An 11,132-nucleotide genomic window follows, 5' to 3' on the forward strand; every position below is an offset into this window, starting at 1 on the left:
TCAGCAATCCCTCAGCTGCTTGGGCGCTGCTTCCTGCGCCGCGGTCCCGTCCCTCCTCTGACGTCAGAGGAGGGGGCGGGACCGCGACGCAGGAAGCAGCTCCTAAGTAGCGCAAATATAGCTGACGTCGCGATCCTGCTGCGGCTGCTTCATAGGTAGTGCGGGGAGGCCAGGGGGGCGAATGGTCCTTCGGGGTGGGTCGGGGCATCAGGCCTTCAGGGTGGGGCGGGCGGGCGGGCAGGCAGACTTTCAAGGGGGAGGGGGGTGACAGGCAGGCAGGCAGGCCTTCAAGGGGGGGTGCAGGTCTTCGGGGGGGGGGGGTGCAGACCTTCAGGGGGGGGCAGGCCTTCAAGGGGGGGACAGGCAGGCAGGCCTTCAAGGGGGGGACAGGCCTACAAGGGGGGGGGGACAGGCCTACAAGGGGGTGCAGGCCTACAAGGGGGGGGCCAGGCCTTCAAGGGGGGACAGGCCTTCAGGGGGGGTGCATGCCTTCAGGGGGGGTGCCGACCTTCAAGTGGGTGCAGGCCTTCAAGGGGGTGCAGGCCTTTGGGGGGGTGCCAACCTTCAAGGGGGGGTGCAGGCCTTCAAGGGGGGGGACAGGCCTTCAAGGGGGGACAAGCAGGCAGGCCTTCAAGGGGGGGACAGGCCTACAAGGGGGTGCAGGCCTTTGGGGGGGTGCCAACCTTCAAGGGGGGGACAGGCCTTCAAGGGGGGACAAGCAGGCAGGCCTTCAAGGGGGGGTCAGGCCTTCAAGGGGGGGACAGGCCTACAAGGGGGGGGGACAGGCAGACCTTTAAGGGGGGACAGGCCTACAAGGGGGTGGGACAGGCAGACCTTTAAGGGGGGATAGGCCTTCAAGGGGGGGGGACAGGCCTTCGGGGGTGCAGGCCTTCGGGGTGGGTGCAGGCCTTCGGGGTGGGTGCAGGCATTCGGGGTGGGTGCAGGCCTTCGGGATGGGTGCAGGCCTTCAGGGAGGGACAGACCTTCGGGTGGGGGGTACAATCCTTCGGGGAGGGTGCAGGCCTTCAGGGGTGGGGTTTAGGCCTTCAGAGGGGGACAGACCTTCGGGTGGGAGGTAAAGTCCTTCGGGGGGTGCAGGTCTTCAGGGGTGGGGTGTAGCCCTTCGGAGGGGGGACAGACCTTCGGGGGAGGGGGGTCCTGGTGTAAAAGTACACAGAGGGAGAGAGGGAAGGGGGGGTTCAAAGATACGTGCATATGCCAGACTTTGGGGGTTAGAAATAATGGGTCTAAAAACAGAGGAGTGGGAGAGAGATGGTGCATAATGGGATTTAGGGAGGGAAGGAACAGAAAGGGAGAGAACTTGGAAACAGGGGATGGTGTGGAGGGGGGATAGAGATACTGGATAGGAGGATAGTTGGGAACAGAAAGGGAGAGATGGTGGATCCTGGGGTGGTGGGGAGTTGAGAAAAGGTGAATCTGTGGATGGAGACAAAAAAAAGGAAAGATGCCAGATCTCCGGGAGAGGGAAGGGAAACGGAAGGGGAGAACAGAGATGGCAGACGGATGGTTAGCACGGAGAAAGGAGACCCTGGCAAGCAAGACAACAAGAGCCTGGGACCAACAAGATTTGAATATTGATCAGAGAACAAAAGGTAGAAAAAATAATTTTATTTTCTGTTTTGTGATTACAATATGTTAGATTTGAAAAGTGTACATGAGACAGCTTGAAATGGGAACTTTTCTATTTTTGTGAATGGCAAGGCTGAGTTCAGTTAAAATATATGCTTTATAAGAAAATATAATAATGTGTTTTATAAAGTTTATAAGCATTGCTGGCATACTCGGTGAGGTGTTCCTAGTGTTGGTGGTGGTGGTAGCATGTCAGTGTGTTGAGAGGAAGAGGTAGTCTGGGAAATTCTGCTGAGCAAACTCTGGGCCCATTTCCACCCCCAGTTAGTCCACTCCACTCAACTGGTTCACACACTGAGTGGGTCTTTGGGTGTTATTTCTGGGTAGTTGTTTTAGAATCTCTTCCAGTGGTTTGTCAGTATCTCCTTCTGGTCCAAGGAAGGAAACTTTGTCAACCTTAGCATTGACCTTCAGAATATGTTTGTAACAGCGCTGCTTGTGTGGCATTAGGCTATGTAGTGATCGAAAGAAAAAAACAGACCTTTGCACATTTTTGCACTATATGGTGGGTGTATGAGGAGATTCATTTCCTGCACAGTTAAGTCCATGTGAAGTTACCTTGTGCTGTATTTGACATCTAGCAAGGTCTCTGTTTGGAAGGAAAGATCTAAGCTTAAAAATGAAGTGGCCAGAAGTTATGTTAAAAGTAGATAGCGTAGCTGGTTTTAAGAAAGGTTTGGACAAATTCCTGGAGGAAAAGTCCATTGTCTGTTATTAAGACATGGGGGAAGCGTCTGCTTGCCCTGGATTGGTGCACTCAGTTGTTCCCACTTGGAGAACCTATTGACTTTTACTGCTTTTCTGTGTGGCTTTAACATTTTTGCTATTCAGTATACCTAAACTATTATTCAGTAGAAAAAATTTGTTTGTTCAATCAAATCCTGTGTGGACATTGGACTTCTATGAGTGAATGTTCTGCTTGATTGAACAAACTAAATTTTTTCTACTGAATAATAGTCTAGGTACAATGAAAGTAAATAGCAAAAATGTTTGAGTAGATAATTAAGGAAATCTTTTTCATATTGCTTGCTTATGGACTGGGAAAAAAGACTGTTCAAGCAAATGTCTCCAGAACTGCTTTAATGGAAAAATGTGATTTTTTTTTTTTAAAGTACTTTGTGAAATTTATTGTTGTTGTGAAATTTATTGTTATACTTTGTTTAAACTTAAAAAGCGGTGTCATTAACAGTGAATCTAATCGAAAAATCGATTCAACAGGGTGAATCGGATCGAATGAAATATTTTTCTCTGAATCGGGCAGCACTATTGGCTACCATGAGAATGGGCTACTGGGCATGATGGACCATTGGTGTGACCCAGTTAGGCTATTCTTATGTTATGTTCTCATCTGTAGGGGCCTTTGTTTTCACTTCTTATTTTAATGTATTTTTTTCCTGGGAACTTATCAGTGTTTTTTTATAATGGGAACAAAAATGGAAGAGAATTAATATGTGTGGAATGGGGGGGGTAACTAATTTCTTCAGCTAAATAATTCAATCCACTTCAAACAGACATAGGAGAACTCACGCACCATTCACACACCCTCCAACCAAAAACGTCAAAAGAAAAAAACTGTTCGACAACCTCCTAGCCATTCGAGCTGCAACACTTGACCCCCAACTCTACAACCTATTGACCTCGACCACAAACTACAAAACCTTAAAAAAAGAAATAAAAACCCTTCTATTAAAAAAACACATAAAACCAAACTAACATAATCAGAACTGTCCCAAGCATCACCTGCAACTACTCCATATGTACTTCTGATGTCATGACAATTCAGACATAATTTATGTTATGTTATGTTTGGAATAATGGTTACATAAATGAGGTTCAATAAAAGAAAATTTTCTGTGGGAGCATTTGTTGGAACTTCTGTTATCCTGATTTCTTCTATCTGTGGGCTTTCTTTAGCTAACCTACTTATCTGGGGCTTTCCACTTCTGCAGCTGCCCTTTTCACGGTCCACTTTGCGCTTGCACTCTCTGGGGAGGGGGGGTTGGGTCTGGGCTTGGTGGGGTAGGTGTGTCTGGTAGTTTTGTCTGGGTGGTGGCTGGGTGTTTCTTGGGTGCTTGTTGTGCGGATTGGTGTGTCTGGTGAGCGGTCTGGGTGTTGTTGCTTGTGGGGGTTTTTTTCATTATAAAATATGGCTGAGGGTCTAGTCCGGCTTATTATTCTTGTGGGTTCTGGGGTGGGATTTGTTTGCTTGCCCCAAGTTTTGGCCTTTTGTTGTGTATTGCTATGCCTCTCATTGGCAATTTTCTCTTGGGAGAGGCTTGTTCATGCTTGTTGTTGCTGTTACTCTCATTCTGTGTTCTTTTTGATAATGTATAAGTTTCTGTACAGACCATGGTTGCTTGTCTGGACCTTTTGCCATTCTCAATAAAAATACTTTGAAAAAAAAAAAAGAAAATTTTCACTGCCTGTTTCTATTCTGACCATTTATTCCATTTCATGGTTATTGCAAAAAAAAAAAAAAAAAAAAAAATTTTACATGAGGGGGGGGGGGGGTGTCAAAAAATGATGGGCCCCGGGTGCCACATACCCTAGGTACGCCACTGCTCATGACCCCAAATGATTTTTGTATTGTTTTGTTGATTTGTGGTTGCATGGTACAGCATCTATCAATTGTCATTCCTAGAAGTTTTAGATTGGGTTGTATAGGGTATGTGATTGAGTTTATAACTAAATTTGTTATAGTTGGGGTTTTATTATTTTCGAGGAGAATTAATTTTGTCTTGTCTAGGTTCAGTTTAAGTTTGTGATTCTTCATCCATGTTGCAACTGTTTCAAGTGTCCTATGTATAGTGTCTGTCTTGGGGGACATTGGTTGGTCAAAAGGAAGGAGAATAATGATGTCATCTGCATAGCTATAGAAGGTTAAGCCTAATTTGTCCAGGCAGGTGCCGAGGGATGCAATGTAGAGATTGAAGAGAGTTGGGGATAGTGGAGATCCTTGGGGTATACCGCAGGGGTTGGACCATGGTTCTGATTTTTCTTTGTTCAACTTGACTCTGTAGGTTCTTGATTGTAGGAAGCCTTGAAACCATGTGAGAACCTTGTCTGATATTCCTATTGTTTCTAGTATTTGTAATAAGATGTTGTGGTCCACCAGGTCAAAAGCTGCGGTGAGATCCAGCTGTATAATCAGCATTTTTTTACCTGTGCTGAGGTGTTGTCTAGCTGTGTCCAAGAGGGATCCCAGTAGAGTCTCTCTGCTGTAGTTGGTTCTGAAACCTGATTGTGTAGGATGGAGTATGTTGTGGTTTTCTAGGTAGTTGCTGAGGAGTTTGGCTACCAAGCCTTCCATTAGTTTGACATAGAGTGGTATTGAGGCTCTGGGCCTGTAGTTAGATGGTTGGTCTATTGCTCCTTTAGGGTCTTTTGGGATTGGGGTGACAACGATTTTGCTGAGGTCTTGCGGGAAAAGGCCATCTGTGAGCAAGGTTTGTATCCATTGTAGGAGGAGAGCGCGGAATTTGGTGCTGGAGGTTTTTAATAGGTATAGTGGGCAGTGGTTGAGATCACAAGTTGCATGGCTGTATTTTTTGTAGAGTTTGTTTAGGTCAGACCATTGTATTGTGGGGAAGTGGGACCAGGTTCTATCTGCCGCTGATGAATCTTTCTCTGTGGGGGGCATTGTGATCTCTTCAAGGTGGGTTGGGCTTCCGGAGAGGGTGGACCTGGCAGTTGTTATTTTGTTTTTAAAGTATTCTGCTAAAAGTGTAGCTGAGGGGGGAGGGGTTCCGTTGTTGGCCAGATAGGGTTTGGTGTCTGTGAGTTCTTTTAATATTAGGAATAATTTTTTTCTGTCTTGGGTTTCTTTGCCTATTAGGTTGGAGTAGTGTGTTTTTCTTTTTTCTTTTAGTTTCAGTATATATTGTTGGTTTAGTTTATTCCATGCTGTTTTTGTGTGTTCTTGGTTATTCTTTACCCATTTCCTTTCTAGTTGTCTGCATTGTCTTTTGAGTAGGAGTAATTCGTTATCGAACCATTTGTCTGTTCGTCTGTTAATTCTGTTCTTTGTTTGTATTGGGGCTAGCTCATCTAGGGTATCTGTGCTTAGCTTGCACCATTGTGAGATGAAGTCCTTGGGGTTGCATTCTTGGATTGCTGCATCTGTTTTAGTCCAGAATTTGGAGGGGTCGATGTATTTACGAGAGTTGTAGGTTGATCTTTGGGGTTTTGGTTTGGTTTTGTCTTTGGCCCAGTTGAGGTTGAAGGAGTATGTGTAGTGGTCTGACCAGAGGGATCGAAACCACTTTCCATTTGATGTTTGAATCTCTAGCAGAAAGGGCTGTTGGGTCATAAAGGCTGCTATTTCTGAGGATTTGACTAGGATGTCCCGGCCTGGTGTCCTCGGGAGTTCATCTTCAATTGATGCCCTAGTTGTGACCAATTGCTCAGGAAAGCTGTCTGGAGGGATGGAGAGATCTTCCTTCCCAGGAGATGGTGGAAGAGAAGGTGGAGATGGTGGAAGAGGAGGTGGAGAAGGTGGCATTAAAGGTGCTGGAGGTACTACAATGAGAGAATCCAAATGTGCAGTTATCTCCCTCCCAGGAGTCCTAGCGAGACTCTCCTCCCCACTGGCCACTGTTAACAATTTGCCTTGACGTTCCAAGTCGCTCTCAACAGATTTGCCCAAATAGCTGCTTTCAGTGTCCAAGGGTAGCACAGTTGCCCCAAAGGGTGCCGAAGGGTAGGGAGTTTCTGCATCTTGGGGCTCTGGCTCTAAGACCTCCTGCACCTCCAGCTGTAGCACCACACATGGCTCAGACTCCTCTGGCTGTTCTCCAAGTGACAGAGCTGTCATGCGTTCTTGATCTTCTAAGGGATGAAGAAGAATTTCAGATGAAAGAGGTTCCTCCTGCTTCTGGTCCATCTCTGCCTGCTCCACACTCAGGTCTTTTTCTCCTCTGCTCAGCATCTCCCCTTTCACCTCGGTCTCCTCCAGATCCTCTGGCCCCACTCGGATCATTTCCAGAATTATCTCTTGGTCTTCCACTGCTTTCTCCGAGACGAGGGGCTCCATCTCTGTGTAAGAGGGCAGCATGTCTCCATCTTTGACTTCCTCTTCCTCCTCGGGTTCCTCCTCTTCCTCCTCCTCTTCCTCTGATTCTGAGCTCGACTCATACTCTGAGGAGTCCTCACTTTCTTCAGATGATTCCCCTTCAGCTTTTGAAGAAGCCATGCTGGCTACATCTTCTTCATCCGAGTCTGGCTCGCCTTCCTTTTCACTGATTTCAACATCTGCTTCCTCCTCTTCATCATCAGTGTCTTCCTCCTTGTTGGATGCTTTCAGGGAGCTCTCCCTCTCTTCCTCCTCTTTTTCCGAGGAAGATTCCTCTTCTTCCTCTTTCTCAGAGGTCTCCTCCTCTTCCTCACCCTCGCTGTCCAGAAGTAGGGGTTTTGCCGACCTTCTCCGGATGCTGAGTGCATCTGTTTCATTCTTAGACGTGTCAGAGGTTATGTCCGAGACGTCTTGGTCCCTCTCTAACTCTGCTTCATCCTCGTTGTCAACAGACACAGAGGATCGGATTCGCTTCTGGTCTCCTGCAGAGGCGGTTTCTGGAGGTTCTTTTCTTTTTACCTTGAATGATAGTAGTCGTTTAGCGCCCTTCAAACCGTTGCTCAAGCTGATGCCGTCATTTCCCAGCCCCTCCCCCTTGTTCCAGTTCTCTAAGAGGCTTGATGCTATTGGGTCTTTTGGTTTTGGTCTGTCCTCATTTTTACTTTTTCCAGACTTCACTGGCGTGAGTGAGGCCTTTGCCAAACACTCTTTCTTGGCCCACCAGTTGTCAAAAGCCCGGAAAGCGACCACTTCCACCATTTTTCGATTCAAAACCCTCTTCATGATTGCTTTCAGCTCTTTCACGATCACCAGGAGCACACCATCCACGGTGGCCTTGTGCGGGTCCTCTTTTTTAGGTGGCAGAACTGAGGGGTCAAACTTAGGAAACGGTGGCCACTGCTGTCCACGGGGCAGATTTGAAACCATAGAAATGGGGCGGTAAGGGAGATTTACAAACTGCATCCCATTTCCTATGAAAGGATGGTAGTGATATGAACCCTGACCTTGCATCATGCGACTTAGCATCTGAATTTGCATCTGAAAAGACATTGGCATGCCACCCCATTGGCCGCCCAATACGTTCATCATGTCCACCTGCATCACAGGAAACAAGTTTGGCAATGGATGCAAAATGTGAGGTGGGGGGACCCCAGGTGGTGCAGGAAGCGGAGGAGGAGGAACGGTAACTGCCGGGTGAGTCGGAGGAGGTGGAGGAGGAAGAGGAGGGGGCAGAGGGAAGCCTGACTGTGGCGGAGGTGGTGGGGGGAGAGGAGAGAATCCTGGGGGTGGCATGGGCATTAAGGGAGCCAACACAGTAGAACTGGTGATGGAAGAGTTCACCACTATTGACTTGGCACACTCTGTGCTTGTGATGGGCATGGCAGGCATTTCATCATCAGAGATCTCCGTGTCTTTCCCTGAAGAGGGATAAACCTCATCCATTTTTTCAGATGTTGGTGTTTGATCAAGTGGAGGTAATTCTGGAGCTGTAGTACACTCTGGATTGCATGTCCTGCTTAGTTGAGAGGACTGGTCAATGGGCGTTTGACCAGCCTCAGATGCTGTCCAGGAACTCTGACCAAGAGATGCTGTCCCAAGTATTGGCTCATCATCATCAGAGTCTGGCAAGGGGGTGGGACTAATGTCCTCAAAGCCTGTGCTAGAAGGGCATGAGTAAGGGGTTATGCCTCTGAAATGGGATTGGAGGTTGCAAGTAAACGGCGGAATGGGGGACAGCTGGGAGGAGGACGATGATATCGGGCTGCCCTCCATCCGCACCTCATTGGCCGAGTCATGTTCTTTAAAGAACGGTAGCTTTGTTCTCTGCTCTTTCAAGAGCATCTCTATCCTCGAGTCCAAGCTGTCATGCTGCATTTCAGACTCCATGGTTGGAGTTCCAGGTGTTTCACTCCTCTCAGGAGTTCGGCCACTATGCTCACTGGGGCAGTCGGCTTCTGGCAAAGGGGGCTCATCTGGCTTGTCCTTGACTGGTACAAAATCAATAATGGCAGTACTGTGTTCTACAAATGGCTCTGAAGGAGGAGGTGTGGGCCGCCTGTATTCAAGGTCTCTAGAAGTCTGTGGATACGTCTGCTCTTCTGAGTGGGAATATATTTGCGCTTGGTAAAGAGAGAAGGCTGATTTATAGTTTGAACCCGAATGGGTCAGGGGAGGAGTCAGAGAATATTGTACTGGTTCTGTCTTAGATTTATAAGGGCTAAATGTGTGCTCCAAGCCTCTGTATACTGACGAGTTATGGACATAGCGATGACTAGGCCGTCGATTATAAGCATCAGTAAATTTTGTCTGGTACCTCCTAGGCTTGTACCCAGACTCCTGTACATAATGGTAAACTGGTGTTGTCTGCCGACTGGAATATCTTGAATCTTGGGAAAATGGGGTCCCAAGGCGTGGGGTATGAGGGGTTCCTTAAGACTGAGGGGTGTACTGGCTGTAGGAATTTGGGGTGTCCTGCCGACTGCTGGAGTAAGCTGTATCATGAGAATAGGGTGTACTAGTGTTCGTGGTAATAAAGGATCCCCCTGAACAAAACATAGTTTCTTTCAGTCGCTTCAAGCAATCATTCAACAGCAGCAATTCGTTCACAGGCGGTGAAGCATGCAGCTCGCTGCCCACAGGAAGGGTTTGAGGGGCGTAGAACCCATTGACAAGCAGGTCATAGAAGCGCATCCGGGTCTCATCTTTGGTGTCCAGCTCCACGTGAATGATGTTGCCCATGACCGACGTGTTGTGAAGATGCTGCACCGCTTCCCGGGCCCCCTTAACTGTGGCAAAAATCACTTTGGCGATCCCCAGGTGCTTCTTGTTCTTGGGGGTTATAGAGGATCTCCACCTCCTCCACCTCGCCGTGCTTCTTGCACATCTCCGCCAGGACGTTTTCGCGGATGTCATTTAACTTGGCAAAAGTGACCTGCTTGGGAGGGACTGGCCCCACGTAGAACTCGTCGATCTTGAATTTTGGAACAGGCAGATCCAGCTCTTTCGTTTTGGTCCAGATCCTGGGATCTAGGACAGAATCCACTGGAGGAATCCCCGAGTTGAGCATGCTGAAATTCTGCCCATCGTAGCGATACAGTTTGTGCTGTCCTTTTTTCAGAGCCGGGTCAATAATCAACTTGTAACTTCTCCAACGGTAACTTCTCTTCTCACCTGAAGTGCTAGCTTGGTTGCTGTTTTCCATTCCGTTGATCTAACTTGAACTCTACTTTTTGCCATGGTCTTCGGGGTGTCTGGTTTTTTCTCCCAGTTTGAAAGACATTGCGTTCCGTCGCGGATCGTCTCTTCCCACGGAAAGACAAGCTCCTCTTTACATTTCTCCGGCTGCATTACATGGTTTTAAAGGCTACGCCTCTCATGAATATTCATTGTGGATATCCTGAAAAACCTGACTGATTGGTGTGCCTCCTGGATCAGGTTTGGGAACCACTGTCATAGTATCTCTGGGATAAAACCATTCTTTTAAGTACTGTGCGCAGTTCTAGCCACCCTATCTGAAAAGATACAACCTAACTAGAACTAGGGTTACCAGATGTCTGGGAAAACCCAGACATGTTCTCTTTTTCGAGGACTACCCGGGTGCTTGGATGGATTTCCAAAACCCGGAAATTTATCTGGGTTCTGGAAAGCCTCGAGCTCAGGGCCACGTCGGAAGGGCCTCCGAGCATGTGTAGATATGACGCGATGACATCGCATGCATGTGCGTATGCACGTGACATCATTGTGCTGCATCCACGCATGCTCAGAGGTCCTCCAGACACGACCCTGAGCTCGTGGGAAAAGAGACAAAGTTTGTGTGCAGGCAGGGCTGGGCTGGGGGCAGGGCCACATGTCCTCTTTTTTTAAGGAAGATATCTGGTAACCCTAACTAGAACATTTCAGTTGTATTGTGCTGACATCACATCTGTGTTGTATGAATGTTCTTTCTTCCTGCCTATTATACACTTCCCCCTCCCCATTCGCGGTTTCCCTACTCGCGATTTCATATAATCGCGATTTTTTTTTTGGGGGGGAGGGTATTTTTGTCTTCCCCCCGGCATTCCGGCCTTACCTTATCATAGTCTCTCGAGAGACTACGGGAACTCCCCACAGCCATTTCTTAATGGCTATCTGCACGGGACAGGAGCTTAGGAAGATCGCTCCTGCCCCAAAAACCAGCTAGACCACCAGGTAAGGCCGGAATGCCAGGGGAAGGCGGAAGGGAGGCGGGAGTGGGTCAGAGCCGGATATTCGCGGGTTTTCGCCATTTACAGTCCGGCTCTGCCCCTATCCCCGCAAATAACGAGGGAGAAGTGTAGTATCATTTGAATTCTACTGACATATATCATATTTCTGTTATATGATTGTTCTACAGTGCTGTTAAATGTTTCTTATTTTTGATACTTTCATGTTA

At 47.8% G+C, this 11,132-nt stretch overlaps 1 protein-coding gene across 1 annotated transcript in view; it reads right to left on the reverse strand.

Moving 5' to 3' along the window:
• LOC117364226 (histone-lysine N-methyltransferase SETD1B-like) overlaps positions 1-10,001 on the reverse strand; it is a 35,039-nt gene extending 25,038 nt beyond the window's left edge. The window contains 2 exon segments of the mRNA XM_033953240.1: positions 5,895-9,556; positions 9,558-10,001. Coding sequence (XP_033809131.1) covers positions 5,895-9,556; positions 9,558-10,001 — 4,106 coding nt within the window.
• Positions 10,002-11,132: the final 1,131 nt, after the last annotated feature.

This window comes from Geotrypetes seraphini, chromosome 7 (assembly GCF_902459505.1).
Source record: "Geotrypetes seraphini chromosome 7, aGeoSer1.1, whole genome shotgun sequence".
Classification (NCBI taxonomy): Eukaryota; Metazoa; Chordata; class Amphibia; order Gymnophiona; family Dermophiidae; genus Geotrypetes; species Geotrypetes seraphini.